This window comes from Manacus candei, unplaced genomic scaffold (assembly GCF_025592945.1).
Source record: "Manacus candei isolate 608988 ecotype Guabito, Panama unplaced genomic scaffold, ASM2559294v1 h1tg000002l, whole genome shotgun sequence".
In the NCBI taxonomy this organism is placed as follows: Eukaryota; Metazoa; Chordata; class Aves; order Passeriformes; family Pipridae; genus Manacus; species Manacus candei.
The window spans coordinates 924,733-940,403 of NW_026138050.1; the positions used below are offsets into that span (position 1 = coordinate 924,733).

General features: G+C 58.4%; 1 protein-coding gene across 1 annotated transcript; it reads right to left on the reverse strand.

The window, feature by feature from the left end:
* Window positions 1-5,203: 5,203 nt before the first annotated feature.
* AQP8 (aquaporin 8) lies at window positions 5,204-10,806 on the reverse strand. Its single transcript, XM_051803481.1, has 5 exons — window positions 10,397-10,806; window positions 8,185-8,311; window positions 7,378-7,592; window positions 6,106-6,240; window positions 5,204-5,765 (listed from the first exon to the last, which is right to left on the reverse strand). The coding sequence occupies exons 1-5, from the start codon at window positions 10,648-10,650 to the stop codon at window positions 5,723-5,725; spliced, it is 774 nt and encodes a 257-aa protein (XP_051659441.1). The 5' UTR covers window positions 10,651-10,806; the 3' UTR covers window positions 5,204-5,722.
* Window positions 10,807-15,671: the final 4,865 nt, after the last annotated feature.

The following is a 15,671-nucleotide window of genomic DNA, read 5'->3' on the forward strand; positions in this document are numbered from 1 at the left end:
AAGGGGGGTCTCCTGGGGCAGTGATTCCTCGGCCAGCTTTGAGCTTGGGTGAGGGGGTTCCTGCCTGCTCTCTGCCCCCTGACCTGATCCATCCCCACTGGCATGGGAGAAGGGTGCACATCCAGACAGAGGAGCCTGGAGGGATCCATGGCCCCAGGAGCAGGGGCTGCTCACAGGCTGCTCACACACCTCCACCACTACCCTCACACTCAGCCGTTCCTCAGGGTTACCTGTCTGAGCCCAGACTGTCACTCTCACCACATTTGCATGAGCACAAGTGAGTTCTCCAAAGCTTTGCCTGCTGTGGTTTCTGTCTGTTATTTCCTCTTCACAAACATTCAAAGTGGCAAATGCTGAAAAAATAACACTTGGAAATAAATGTCTGCCCAAATCCATTTTAAACCCCCTTTAAAATGTAAATCCTTCAGCGATGCCGGGCACAGAAACACTTCAGAGCCGGGGGAAGTGAGGCTGGATGTCAGTGGGGGTGCAGGGAGGGGATGAAGCCCCCGCTACCACCAGCGGCTCTCTTCCCTCTCCAGCTGAGGGAAGCAGGGCTCCAGGGGGAAGGGGGGCTCCAAGGGGAAGCAGGGCTCCAAGGGGAAGCAGGGCTCCAAGGGGAAGCAGGGCTCCGGGGGTCCCAGCCCCCGCACTGCCCCGGTCCCAGGGGCACATCTCTGTGCCAGCTCCTCCCCAGGGAGCCTGAGTGGGTGGCCTGTGCCAACAAGAAGTGAAAGATCGAGAGAATGAGGAGTAGAAACAGGAGCAGGGTGGGAAGGAGGGAGTAATCCCCTCTCCTCACATTTCCTTTCCTTTCTGTGCTCCAGAGCCTCTCCTGCTCTGCTGTGGGAAACAGGTCTGGGAGCACTTGGGGGGGAGCTGGAGATGTCCCTCCCTGGCCCCGTGCAACAGCCCAGGTCTCTGGCAGAGCCCCGGAGCTTTGCATGTGGTGGGGAGGCTCGTTAGTGCTCTTTGCATACCTGCTGATGGGCGGGGGGGCTGCTCCGGCTCGGGACCTTGCTCGGGGCAGGAGAGCAAATGCAGCAGTGGAGGCTGGCACAGTGCTCCGGGGCTGCATGGTGGCACAGTGGCGAGGGACATGGCACAGTGGGGGACATGGCATGGTGCCAAGGGCCTTGGCATGGCAGCAAGGGACATGGCAAAGCAGTGAGGGACGTGGCACTGTGATGAGAGACATAGCATAACAGTGAGGGACACGGCACAGTGTCGAGGGACATGGCACAGTGTCGAGGGACATGGTGCATCACCGGGGACGTGGCACAGCGGTGAGGGACGTGGCAGAGCCATGAGGGGTGATGCCCAGTCTGGGGGCACAGTCCTCAACCCCGCGGGCACCATCCAAGGCCAGGAGGGCAGGAGCCCATCCCCATCCCTGTGCCCGCTGATGGCGTGGCTGTAAAAGCTTCCCCAGAATACATCCCGACTCCCACTCCTCCATCCCTCGCTCCCGGCTCCTACATGCAGCTGCCAGCTCACGCGCAGCGCTGGCTCCGCACGTCAGCGCCCACCTCCGCTGTCCCCCCGGCCCTGCCCACGCAGCCACCCAGCACCCCGGCCCGGCTGAGCACCCCCGGGAGCCCCCCGTGGCACTGGGGCAGCGCCGAGGGCTGGCACAGACACTGGGGATGAGCTCGGGGTCCGCCCTCCGCAGCCACTGCGGATCCGCCCGACGGGCAAAATGGGCTCAAAGGATTCATTCACCTTTCCTTTTCAGGCTGTGGTTTCTCCAGCTGCAGAAAACCTCTAGCGCCGAGCAACGGGAGAATTCCCAGATGCTCTCATGGGGCATGTTCTAAAAGCATTCATCCATCCTACCCTGCCACATTTGGGCACCTCAGTGTGCTGCCTCTGCTCGGGGATGCCGCTATTTTAAGACCAGGCTTTGGGGGAATACACTGGCAGCCCCCCTAATCCTGTTGGGAGAAGGATTTGGAAGGGAAAACTCTGGGAGCTCCTCCTTTCCAGACTGCAGGAGAGGGCAGACAGGCAGCGGGCACAGGAAACAGCTGGGTGTTGTTCTGCCTGGATGAAAAGCCTTTTGTGCAGGAACACGGCCGGTGAGGCCCCAGCACCAAGACAACCCCACCACGGGGACAGCCTCGCCCAGCTCCCCGCCCTGTGGTTCCTCCTCGTGTCCTGATTGTTGCTGACACGGAGTTATCCCTCCTTCAGCCCCTGGCTCCCCACTGTCCCTCCCTGCAGGCGAGACCAGGGGTGCTCGGGCATCGGTGCAGCAGTGGAGCCAGATCCTCCCAGCCAAGGGATTCATGTGCCGGTGTCTGGGCTTGCCAGGACCAGCCCCTGGCAGGCTGAGCTGTGCTGCCCTGGGCGTGGGCACAGAGTGATTCCTGCCCAGCTCTGTGCCAGGGTGGGAGCACCTCGCTGCCCCCCAGCTCCCCAGCCAGGAATTCCTTGTTCTGGGGGGGGGCTGCAACACAGCAGATCTGGGGAAGGGGGGAGGCTCAGCTGTTCATTCCCACATTCCCGGGCCACACATCAGCACTTGCAGTGCCAGGAGCTGCCAGCAGCCGTGTGCCCACGGCCACCAGCCGGGGACCAGGGACCGGCTGCGGGTGGGGGCACAGGGCAGGACATGAACCCCCCCAGGGCTGCTGCGAGGCCGAGGGTCTCACAGGGGGGTGGGAGCCAGCTTGGACTGGGACCAGAAACCAAAGTCAGGGCCAGCAGCCGAGTCGGGCTCAGCCGGTGCCGGCCCTGCTGTGGGCGAGCAGCTCAGAGCTGTGCCACAGACCCGGGGCTTTGGCAGGAGCCTCGGCCATGGCCAAGAACCTGAGCGTTCCTGTGGTTGGGCTGGCACAGGGAGCCTGACCACAGGGAGAGCACGCCTTTACTGCCCTGTTCCCTGTCTGTCCAGGGTGTTTATCCAGAGTGAAAGAGCTGCAGTGTGAGCGCAGGAAGGGCGGGGGCGGAGACAGGGGCACACAAACGTCCTTCTGATGCTGCTCCCGGAGCACACCCCGATTTTTTTCCCTGTGTCCCCAAAGTGCTGGTGCCAGACACAGCTGGCAGTGCCCAGCTGAGCACGTGCCCAATGTCTGCAGAGCCTTTGGCATCCCTCTGAAGTGCCCTGGGCTCTCCCAGCTTTCCGTCATGAGGGGGGTGAGTGTTGGTGTCCTCAACAGCCCCACTCCACTAGTGACTCCACTAGTGCCCACAGCATCAGGGCCCCGTGCCTGCTCTGCTCCCGAGCAGCACCTCCATCCCAACAGGAGCCATTTCCATCCCAACAGGCACCCAGAACCTGGAAAACACCAGGCAACATCCCAGGAGATCTGTGTGCCGAAAAAACATGGTGCAGACCCGTGTCCAGGCCTGATGCAAATTTAATTGAATGGGAATGAGATGTATTTTATGTCCTTAAAGCACATTAAGTGCTCGGAAGTTAATTGGTATTTAATTAGCATATATTAAGCACTTTAATAATACTCAAGGAAAAACAACGTGGTGTTACAGATGCTTTATCAAAAGTCACCCTGACAAACGAAAGATGAATGTGCTGAACACAGTAGCAGCCAAACAGGGGGGCACTTGGGGTTGTGTCCCCTCCTGTCCCCCCTGCCTGGGGACCACAGGCAGCAGCATCACCACCCGGGGGGGCCTGCTGAGCCCCCCTCTTCTGCACCCACTGGGAGAGGTGCCTTGGAACCGGGGTGCAGCAGGGAGATGGGGTGAGGGACAGAGCTGGGGTGCAGGATGGAGCTGGGGTGCAGGAGGGATGGGGGTGCAGAAGGGATGGGGGTGCAGGAGGGATCAGAGTTCAGGAGGGATGGGGGTGCAGGAGGGATCAGAGTTCAGGAGGGATGGGGTGCAGGAGGCCCCCCCGTGCAGAGGCAGCCGCAGCCAAGTGCGTTTCCTGCGGGGCCGAGGGGCCGAGCATCCTCTCAAAAGGGGAAGGGGGGAACCCGTCACAGCCCAGTGGCCTCAGCCCCGCTCCCACAGACCTGCACCCTGAGCAGGGGCAGGTGGGGTCCCCGTGATGACTCCCCACAGCACCAGCTCCCACCAGTAGCTGCTCCCCCCAGGCCCCCTTTGGGGAAGAAACAGTGATTCTGGTCCATGTTTGGTTTGGCATTTTTTGTGGTGTTGCCATGACAACCATCCCAGTGACATCTTCATGCTGTTTGTCTCCTTCTGAGGGTTGCATCATTTTCCTTCCTGAGTGAGCAGCTGCTGGTTCCCGGGCTCACCTGGGGCCCAGGGTGCCCCTGGGCCCACGGCCCCCCCAGCCCCCAGAGCTACCCAGGGCAGGGGTGCAGCAACCCCCAGCTCTGAGCCAGCAATGCTCCAAAATGCTCCAATCCCGGCATTCCCTCGCTCCAGCATCTCTACAGCACAGTCCTCTGTGAGCACATCTTTGTGTCTGTGTCCCTGTGTGGGTCACCTCCTGGGCTGGGAAGTAGAAAACAAGCTGAAAATAGAGAGGTGACATTGGCAGGGCTGTGCCAACCCCACGGGGACAGGGGAAAGCTGGGAACTGCCCTGTCACAGCAGCTGCGAGGAGCTGCCTGTGGAGAGAGGGACAAGCATCTGCCTCATGCCGGGGTTTCCTCCAGACTGCTGGGGAGGGGAACAGCCCGAGCCCAGCACGCAGCTCCTGCCCTGGGGAAGCTGCCATTGCCCCACTCAGGGCAGCTGGGCCCTCTCCTACTCCTGCCTCCTCCTGCCCTCCAGCCCCATTCGTGGGCAGGGTGGGGGGCACAGCTCTGCCAGCACAGCCCCTGCCCCAGGGCCAGCCCAGGGCACTTCTGAGCTGTGCTGGGACGGGCTGGGAAAGCAACAGGCATTTCCAGGGTGAAATGTTTGCAAAATTCAGAGGGTCTAAATCCAGGGACGAGAGGGGGTCCTGGCTGGGGTGGGGAGTGCTCACAGTGACACCCTTGTGCCAGTTCACCACCCAACAAGCCCCCGGGGGGGGGGAACCAGTGAAGCCCCCGGGGGAGGCTGGGGAGGCCGCAGGATGAGTCAGGGCAGCTGCTGGAGGGGACGATGCCCGGCTGACGCAGAGCTGCTGTGCTGGCTCCTCTCCCCCTGCCCACACAGCTCCAGCGCTTCCCTTCTGCCGCTGCTCCTGCCTGTGGCAGCACCCCCTCTGCCAAACAGCCCCCCGCCCCCTCGGCCCCTGGCCCCCCCTCTGACAGGGGAGGGATGACCTGCCCTGAGCTCTGGGGGGGTGTTTAACTCCCCCTACCCCCATCCTTCTGATACCCAGAGGGGCAGAGATGAGGCTGTCCCCAAAGCTCCCTTCTTATGTCCCCCTCTGTGGGAGGGTGCATGGGGCAGGCCAGGGGCAGGAGCTGCTTGGAACATCCTGGACAACCTGAGCAGGGAGCAGCAGTGCTCACTCAGAGGGCACAGGGCTCCCTGGCATCGAGATGCCCAGGGACACCTCTGGGGGATGGACACTGTGCACGGTGATGCCGAGGGAGGCTGGGGCACCACAGGCACCGTGGCTGCTCAGAGGGGGCTCACACTGAGCTGGTCTCATGGCAGAGCCCTGGCACCCACGGCTTGGCTGGGGGGGTCCCACCAGCCCTCCAGCGTCCGGGGAACCATCGCTGGGCCACAGGTGCCTGGGAGATGCAGAGGGGAGGCAGGAAGGTGAGGAGGGAGCAGGAGCAGGAGGTTTCACACGGGCTGTGCTGAGCCCCACCCGCAGCAGGTCAGGGCCGGGGGCTCGGCGTCACCACAGGAGCAGGCGTGTGCTCCGGTCACCCATCAGGAGCCTTTGGGGGACAAAAGAGAGAGGAATCCAAGGTCAGCCTTTCTGCCATGGCAAGGGAGCAACAGGGACACAGTGATGGCAGCAGCCCAGCACCAGTCGGAGCTGGATTCGCCATGCAAGACATGGATGGAGCAAACACAGGGATTTGGACACAGGTTGGAACTCTGCTGTCATCCTGTCCTCATGAGAAGGAAAAGGGAAAGGACTTTCCAGCCCTTGGACATCTTTCTGGAAAAGTGTCTGCTTGCAGTGCGGGTGCAGGGAGCAGAGCAGCAGCACAGGGGGTACAGGGGGTCAGTCTGCATGGCCCCACTCCCCATCCTGCCACAGGCACCACGTACCTCACCAGCACAGCGACCAGGAGGGCAGCGACCATGGGCCCTACCCAGTAAACCCAGTGGTAGTCCCAGTAGTTTGCCACCAGAGCTGGTCCGAAGGCTCGGGCAGGGTTCATGCAGGCTCCGGACACGCCGCCCCTGGAATGCAAACAGAGTGGCTGCATCATTGTGGAGGGACACGGGACCAGCACCATCCCCTGGCTCAGACCAGCCTGGTCCCATCCCAGCACGGCTGCTTGGTCACAGGGATGGTTTTCCTTGGCAGCCCAGACTCGTGTGGCTGCTCAGCTGCCACACAGGGACCAGCCCAGCCCTGGGAGAGGCCGCTCACCAGCACCGGCCTTCACTCATGGCACTGGCAAGTTACTGGGGAAAACCCAGTGTGAGGTAGAAGCACCAGTGCCAAGTTTATTTTGGGGCATCCCAGGAGCCAGGCTGTCAAACAGGGAAGGCTCCATGCCATGCACAGGTTGTGGAGCAGGGGATGGGGATGGAAGCGATTACAGGTTAAAGAAAACTGCAAGGGATAAATATTTGCCAAGAGGTTTGTGCTGTGTGTAAACAGGGGCTCGGGGTCCCACTAGAGCAGGTGGGCACTGCCTTAGCCCAACACCCCCTTAACATTCCTAATTGCATGTGCTCATTATCCCATCACAGAGGCACCGGAGCTGGGCTGCTCTCCCGACACATGGAGAAAGCTGCAAGCTTGGCAGCACTTCCAGCAGCCATGGGGACATGAAGGACATAAACCCTCTCCTGTTTGCTCAGGGCTTCCTACAGCAAACATGGCCCAGGGGGGCCTGGGGTTTATCACCCACCACTGGTGCCTGTGATAGCTGCGCCAGCTCCGGTGCCACGCGCCAGGATGAGCTGACAGACACCCCTGTGCCTGGCCAGACTGCACACCATGGCTCTCCCAAAACTACCAGGGCACCCAATGGGCTCATTTGACTCCTTCCTGGTGTGCCCAGCTTGTCTCAGTTTCCCTGGACAGCAGGGCCTGTGTTGTGCTGCATGAGGGCATGTCCCATCCCAGCCCACCCCGTCCCACCCCAGGCACGGGCACTCTCCTCCCTGGGGCACAGTTCAGCTGGCTGAGCAGGGCAGCCCTGACTGTGGGTGTTCAGAGCTGCCCCTGGGGCTCCAAGCACCAGCTCCATCCCCACAGCCAGCGGTCCCCCCCTGACCCCCTGCCTGGTGACATCAGCTGCTGGAGCGGTGGCACTGGATGGCACCGTCTGCCGGCAGGAACGGGCACAGGGCTCAGGAGCTCACCCTGCCAGGATGTCGACCGTGACGGTGAAGCCGATGCAGAACGGTGCCAGGGGGGTCTTGGTCTTCCCGTTGACAGTGCCCATGCAGACCACCAGGACCAGGAAGGTGGTCATGAGGAGCTCTCCCACGAGGACAGCCGGGACCTGCTCGTCGGCCGTGATGCCCCCGAAGGCTCCCCCGCTGGCGTTCCCGTAGTGCCCGCTCGGTGCCACGGCCTGTGCAGGGGGAGCCTGTTGGTGCCCTCCACGCTCCATTTGTGGCTTTACCGGGCATATGTGCTCACTGTCAGGGCAGCGTGGGCGGGCGGGCGGGTTAAAGAGGAGCTAAACTCAGCACTTGCCTCCTGAAAGCCAGCCTGGCAAACATCAACTCATCGGCAAAGGCTCTCAATGTCTCCTGGGATAACGGGCCAGGCACTGCTCTCCCGGCGGGATGAGCCTTACCCAGTCACCCAGGGGGTTGTGGTGGCCAGACCACTCGGTGCAGGTGGGTGCTGGCTGCCAGCGTGGTGGGCATGGGCAGCACCAAACCTAAACTGACCTTGAGTGCAGTGCCGGAGGTACAAGTGCAGGGAAACGCCGTGTGAGAACACGGCAGGGGCTGCAGGGTGACCATGTGTGTCCTTCTGTGCCTAATTAGTGTAGCACAGCAAACCTCTGGAGAACAGCTGCAGCTATTAATTAGTTAATTAGCCTGGCCTTAGAGCCCGGGGCTGCGGCAGGCTGAGGTGGTCAGGCCAGCTCTGTCAGAGCAGGGGGGGAGTCCCTGTGTCCCAGCCCTGGGTGGAGAGGACCCCAGTGTCCATACCTTTACCAGGCCAGCTCCTATCACCCCTCCACAGAGCTGGGAGAGCCAGTAAGGGATGAGCATCGTCATGTTCAGCCCCCCCACCAGCCACACGCCCAGGGACACGGCGGGGTTGAAGTGGCCTCCGCTGCAAAGAGAGAGGAGCATCAGCAGGGGTTCACTCCCGGCACAGGGTTCCCTCCCCGGGGCTCACCACGGGCTGGAGCCACAAGTGCTTTTCCAGTCCTGTCGTGGGAAGGTGCCACATGCTCCAGAAGAGCAGAATCCAGCTGTTTCCTCTCTCTGCAGTCACTGCTTCAAAGCAGCAGCAGCATCAGGCTGGACACCCAACCTGTCCTGCAGTGCTGGCAGGGGAACTTTGAGGGACAGGGTTTGGGGACAGGTCTCTGGAGACCCCAGGAGCTTCCAGGAGCTCTGGCAGAGCAGGTGTGGGGAGAAGGGGTCTCTCCCAGAGCTGCAGGAATGCCCCGGGGGGGCTGGTACCCAGCCTGGGAGGTCACATCTCCAGGCAGGGAGGGACAGAGCAGGGCTGTCAGGTTGGGCACTGCCGTACAAGACCTAAATCATTCATCTTGAAGAGCACAAGCAAGACAGAGTCAGAGACCCTGTAATTAAAGCAGATTATCATGAGACACACTAACGAACAGGTTTCATAACCAATCAGCCCTGATAATTGCTGGTGAGGGATGAGTCAGAGTGTCTGGGAGCCATAATCACACCTCATTCCTCAGCTGGAATTCAGACCCATCACGAGAGCAAGGCATTGTGCTGTTCAGGGCAGCAAACGCTTCAGCGGGGTGGGGTCTGGGCTGTGAACACCCCCAGGACAGGAGGGAGCCTGGGGGCTGAAGGAGGACCTGGCTGCAAGCAAACCCCAGCCACAGCTCCCACCTTCCTGGCACGGCTGGCAGCCTGGCTAGGGACCCCCATCCTGAGCCAGGCCCCTCTCCAGCCTCTCTGGACACAATCCTTCCCTGTGAGGGTGGGGAGGCCCTGGCACAGGTTGCCCAGAGAAGCTGTGGCTGCCCCTGGATCCCTGGAAGTGTCCAAGGCCAGGTTGGATGGGGCTTGGAGCAACCTGGGCTAGTGGAAGGTGTCCCTGCCCATGGCAGGGGGTGGGACTGGATGGGCTTTTTGGTCCCTTCCAACCCAAATAATTCTGGGATTCTGTGTGAACCTGACTTTAGGTTAAAACATCTCCCTGTGCAGGACCCTGAGATGGCTTCTCTTGGCTTCAGAGCTGATGGGGGACCCCCAGGACTCTTCTGCAGCCCCTCACCATAAAGCTCCCCTGTCCTGCTCCCCTGGTTCAACCAGGCCCAGGGTTTGGGGTGCAGTGGGGTCTGGCTTGGCTCTGCCAGCACAGGTACCACGGGGTCACCGAGTCCCCACTGCACAAACCTCACCTGGGGTGTTTTCCCTGCTGATAAATGATCAGTCAGCTTGCTCTGGACTCCAGGGCTTGTCCATGATCCCAGACAGGACACCTGGGACAGCCTGGAGCCATCCCATGCCTGGGCTGTGCAGAGCTGACACCAGGGAAGGGAATAAAACTCAAGGACTGTTTCAGCTTATTCCTTGAGGATAAATCTATATCTTAGCACCAGACAACACCTTTTTCAATGAGCAGGTTTGTCTAAATGTTGCTTTTGGGGAATTGAAGCCACTTGTGAAGGGGATCTAAATCTTTCACCTGCAGATACCCAGGGGAGTAGCACACTTGGGTCAAAACGTTTTGCTCTGACATCCTTGAGAAAGGAATTGCCTCAGCTTTCCAGAGAATCATGGAATGGTTTGGGTTGGAAAGGACCTTAAATATCTTCTCGTTCCAACCCCCAGAAGAGGATGTTTCTATTTCAGCTTTGACAGTTTTTATTAAAAGGGGCTAAGAATTAAAATGGTCAATCCAAGGCAGGTGAATCCCCCACAAACCCACAGCATTACGGGTGCCACCAAAGATGCCACCACCAGTGCCACCACCACTACCAGTGCCACCACCACCACCACCACCACCCCCCAAGCAGCCACACCACTGACCAGGGGCTCAGTGGCAGGGCCGGGATGCTCAGGCACCGAGATTTGGGCAGGGAGGGTCCTAAGGGTGGTGTGTGGGAGCCCCCAGCATCCCCCCTGCCCACGTTGGAGCTGTGCAGTGGGGTGTGTGTGCCACCCCAGCCGGGGGGCCATGCAGCCCCAGTGCCAGCCCCCTTACCTGATGTCCCCCAGGACGGCGACGGCGGTGCCCAGGGCCAGCCCGTGTGCCAGGGCGGGCTGCAGCCGCCCCGCGCCCCCCGCGTGCTCCACCACGGCCAGGCAGCCCACGAAGACGAAGAGGGCAGTGCCCAGCAGCTCGGCCACGCACGGCTGCACGTGGTGCTCATACCAGGGCGGCCGCCAGGCCTTGGCCTTGACCTCCATGTCCAGCAGCTCCCGCCCTGCGTGGGCTCCATGCTCGGCACCGGCCATGGGGGCACGGCGGGGGCAGCCCGGGGATGCTGCGGGGCAGGGAGTCAGTCCAGGGATGCTGCAGGGCAGAGCCTCCAGACACCACACCTGCAGGACTGAGGTGGCTGGTGCAGGGCCAAGGATCCTGCCTGTCCTGCCACGAGGACCTCTGTGAACGGGCAGCACAGGGGAGGCTCTAAAATATGGATTGGATTTGCATTGCTAAGAAAAAAAAAAAAAGGAGAGGGGCAATAAAAGCTGTTGGGCCAGCCCCCAGGGATATAAAAACTGTTATCACTGCCAAGCCTTGGTTCAAGGCTTGGGGGGATTTTTCCCTTGGATTTTTTTTTTTTTCTTCAGTTTTAGGTTTTTATGCCAAATTCAGGATGTGATTCCTTTCATGCAGAGCCCTGTCTGCAGCCCAGCTGGCCTCCTCACCTGCCTGTGCTGCCAAGAGGCAGCACCTGCCAGAAGGGCCATGGCATCGGGCACACGGATCCAGCAGCACGCTGGGAGATGGCTGGTGCAGCTATCCCAGAATCACAGACTGGAATGGGTGGAAAGGGACCTTCGAGAAACAGTTCCAAACCCCTGCCATAGGCAGGGACAGCTTCCACCAGACCAGGCTGCTCCAAGCCCTGTCCAACCTGGCCTTGGACACTTCCAGGGATGGGGCAGCCACAGCTTCTCTGGGTGACCTGTGCCAGGGCCTCCCCACCCTCTGAGTTAACAACCTTCAGTCAAAGTTTCCCTAAACCTCAGCCCACGTCCTGCCCAGAACTCCCAAAGCTGGGGGCCTGTATCCCTCTTGTACTGCTCTCAAATAAAAGATGCTGGCAAGGGACCCAAGGGATCCACCAGCAGCTCTGAAAATTGGCATTGATCATAACACTTAAACCCTCCCCAAATCCTCCTTACCCCAGCAGGGATCACTGCCTGAACACCAGATTCAGCCAGGGCAGAGGGAACAAGGGGACAACTGAGAGCTGGAACCACTGTCCCACAACCCACAGCTCCCAGCACAACCAGTTCCATTGGGAGGGATTTTAACTTGGGCAGAAAGAATACAGATTTAAATTATTTTTGGGGTGTTAATTATAAGATTAATATAACACACATCCAGTGATGGGCACAGCTGACGCTGCCCGAGCGATGCCAGCGCAGGTCCCTGCAGTGCAGCTCACCTGGAGCAGCAGGAATGTGCCCACCATCCAGGCAGGGATCAGTCCAGCCCCCCAGGGTGTCCCTGCCCCATGTCACTGCCTTGAGCAATCGCCTGCAACGTCCCATGTTTGTGGTGGGTGATTAAGGATTGCCTTTATAGATTTTTTTCTCTCGTAAGCAGGGTAAAGAACGCCAGGGGTGGTTTATGATGTTGTCACAAGGCACTGGGGATGGGAAGGAAATTTCCACTTGCCTGTCTCTGTTGCTGGCCACACCACAGACAAGGGGCAGGCCAGAGAAGCCCAGTCCAGACCCCTCTAAATGAGCCTCCAATAAACCATTTCCCCTCCCAAGAACTTGGTTCCTACAGACAAAAGCTCTTGGCATCAGGTGATAGAAACCACTGGGATGTGGAAGTGAGGGCTGACTTGGGCTCCTGTGAACCCTCTGTACCTGTGGAACATGGCTGGGACTGTGCCCATGCTCTGTCTCCCAACAGAGTGGTGGCTTTGGAGCACTGAGAGATCACAACTCAAAAGCAAGGATTAACCCTGTGTCCTTGGCTTTTAAACATTTACCATTCTTGAGGGAGTGGGATGTTTGCCTGAGCCTTCCAGAGGAAACGCTCCACGTTCATGCAACAAAGGAATTAATTATTACTGAGCCCAGGCCTGCAGCAGGACAGAACAAAGGAGCAGTCCTGGGGGAATGTATCTGCCCTGGTGTTGGGAGCTCCAGCCAAGCGGTTCTGCAGCCAGAGCCAGCCAGTGCTGCCCGGGCATCCCGTGTCTGCCATGTGGGACTGAGGCAAAATCCTTGGAGAAAGCAGCCTGGGAAATTTCAGTGCTGTGCAAAGCCCTGACTGATTTATTTTGGAAGATGAGGGAGAGGGAAGGTTTTTTTGCAGGGCCATGGCTGATGTGCCACTAACCCAAGAGCCCAGGGAACGCTGCTCCTCCCTAACTACTGCTGGGCATGAGGATGGCTCCAAGGAAAACCAGCACTCCCTGCACACAGTTCCAGTTAACCCAACAAACAGGGACAAAACCAAACCAATAAAAGTGGGATGATATTTTCAACACCTGCCAGCTCTGACTCCTAAAGCACTTGAACACATAAATCCTCGGGGAATCTCCTGATGGATAAGCGAGGCTGGGTGATCACCTGGCTCCCACCAAAGGGGCAGGACCAGCCATGGAGGAATCACCAAAAGTTTCCAGCTGTGCCACACCAGGAGGTGCCAGAGGAGAGTGCAAGGAGAAGGGTGGTGGGGCTGCTCAGCGAGGTCACAAGTCACTGCCAGCGAGATGAGGGTGAGCAGAGCGAGGGACTGGAAGGGCACAGCATCCCCCAGCACTGCCCAGCCCACAGCCAAAGGCTCACAGCAGCAGATACCCAGCCTGGATTTACCACCAGGGACTGGCAGAACCCATTGCTCTCGTGTTAACCCTGAACTGTGACTTTCCTGCACCTACGACTCCTGAGCATAACATGTTTTCCAGAACATCTCACAGGTGCCTGCTCCAGATCCAGTTTAAGCTACAAGGCCAGGTTGGACAGGGCTTGGAGCAACCTGGGCTAGTGGAAGGTGTCCCTGCCCATGGCAGGGGGTGGAACAGGATAATCTTTGAGGTCCTTTCCAACCCAAACCATTCTGGGATCCTACACCTCAACCCAGCCATCCTCCCGTGTCCTCCTGAGCAGAGGCTGCCCCAGCACCTGCCTTGTGTTTAGAGGTGCCACAAACACGTAGAGACAACAGCCCTGCTCTGAGCAGCCTTTGCCCCTCACGGAGATGAAATCCTTGGCACTAAGGTTTGCTTGATAAGCTACATGGAAACTCTGCCCGTGGGAAAAGGCGTGGGGATGAGAACAGATAAATCTGTTCACATTAACAGACACTTATTTTTGTCCTTGTTTGGGCTTGCACCGATTTGTTAAACAAGTGACAACAGCAACTGTGTCAATGAGAACAGGAAATGGTGGGACCAAACACGCCACAGCTTCCAAAACCCTTTTTAGGAATCACAGAGAACATTTCCCACATCCATCTACCCCAGCAGAAAAGTCAGAATACCCCTATTTTATCCACCTCCTGTGTTTCATTGTTTCCCTTTGCTTCATTGTGCAGATCTGCCACCTTTCCTTTGCTTTTCCATACAATCCAAAGTACCCAAACTGGGGTTTGTATAGAAAAGCAGATTTGGGGACTGGAACTGGATGATCCTTAAGGTCCCTTCCAATGCAAACCATTCTGGGGTTCTAAACCCAAACCACTAAAAATCCAAAAAGCACATAAGCAGACTCTTAAGGACATGATCAAGTACCATTAACAGCTAATCACAGAACTCCAGAATTATTTGGGTTGGAAGGGACCTTAAAGCCCATCCAGTCCCACCCCTGCCATGGACAGGGACACCTTCCACTAGCCCAGGTTGCTCCAAGCCCCATCCAACCTGGCCTGGGACACTTCCAGGGATGGGGCAGCCACAGCTTCTCTGGGCAACCTGTGCCAGGGCCTCCCCACCCTCACAGGGAAGAATTTCTTCATAATATCCAACCTAAACCTCCTCTTTCAGTCTGAAAACATTCCCCTGTGTCCTGTCACTTCATGCTCTCCTAATGCTTAAGTGCTCTCTGTGGATCAGTGCTGGCACATTTCAAAGGCCCCAATTCTGCCTGGATTGCTATGAAGAAGTTATCAGGAAGAATTTTGGTGCTGCAGGACGTGCTGCTGCAAGGAAAGACCCCAGCAGAGCCAGCATCAGGGTCAGCTCTTTCAAAGAGCCATAAAGAAGCAAAAGCAATTCCTTTGACACTGCCTTATCTTTCCATGTTTATCTTGGAGACAGATAATCCCCACGATTACTCAACTGGGGCTGAGGGAGCACTGGCAGAATGATTTGCAGCTCCGAGCTGTGGCACAGGTGAGGTGACCTCTGCCCCTCCAGAGAGCCCACGTTGGGTAAGAGTTTCCCTTCAAATCGCTACTGAAACGCTCCAGCGCCGATGGAAATTTCCAAGGATTCCTAACACAGACTTACCCCTGTCTGCTGGAAAACAGGGACAGATTTGGGTCAGTTCTGCATGCACAGACTGGTTTCTGAAGAGGGAAAACAACCAGTAGGATGAAGCCACACTTAGACCTTAATTCTGGTATTGAACATTCATAGTTCTGGTATTCGGTGTTAAAATCCCCCAAGCTCTCACAGAAGGGAAGGATGCTCTGGTCCCACACACGCCTGCACATCTCCCCTGCAATGACCTGGCCCCTGTTTCCCCTGCCTGTCCTGTCAGCCCAATGAGGATGGAGCGTTTCCATCCTCAACCACCACATTTCCTGTGCCCCAGCAGCACAGAGACCTGGAAACTCCTGTCAGCTCAAAACAAGGAGCTGTAACTCTGCAGAGGGGTTGAAATGCTGGGCACTGAGCTAACAAGTGCTTTTCATTCACTACTGGGTAATCCCAGGAAGGAACTAAATAATTTCATTTCCTAGAAGGTAACTTCTTTTATCCATCTTTTCAGAGTGAGCAGGTGATGCTCGGGCAGGTAACGTGGGTGGGACACAGATACAGTGAAGTGTGATCACCCACAACGTGCCTGGGCCTTGGACAGAGCAAGGACCAACATCCAAGACTCAGCATGGACAGGCAGGAGGATTCTGGGGTACCTGTGGGAACAATTTGTGACAGGCAGCTCACAGGCAGGGCCCACGTGCCACGACTCCCTCGCTTTGCCATGGCAACTGGACTCAGCATCCTGCTGTGCAAAGCTTCCCAGCCACAGACTGGGGGAAGGAGAGAGGCCTGACAGCACCCAGGAACAGCCAGCTGGGCTGGAACAGGAGGGAGAGGCAGAGATCCAGGGACAGCTCC

What these genes read in the sequence shown, in the direction of transcription:
- AQP8 (XM_051803481.1), bottom strand. Translation starts at nt 10,650, where the DNA reads ATGGCCGGTGCCGAGCATGGAGCCCACGCAGGGCGGGAGCTGCTGGAC. An exon ending in GCCGTCCTGGGGGACATCAG is followed by an intron (nt 8,312 to 10,396) that starts GTAAGGGGGCTG and finishes CTCTCTTTGCAG; the next exon opens with CGGAGGCCACTTCAACCCCG. An exon ending in ACGGTCGACATCCTGGCAGG is followed by an intron (nt 6,241 to 7,377) that starts GTGAGCTCCTGA and finishes TTTGCATTCCAG; the next exon opens with GGGCGGCGTGTCCGGAGCCT.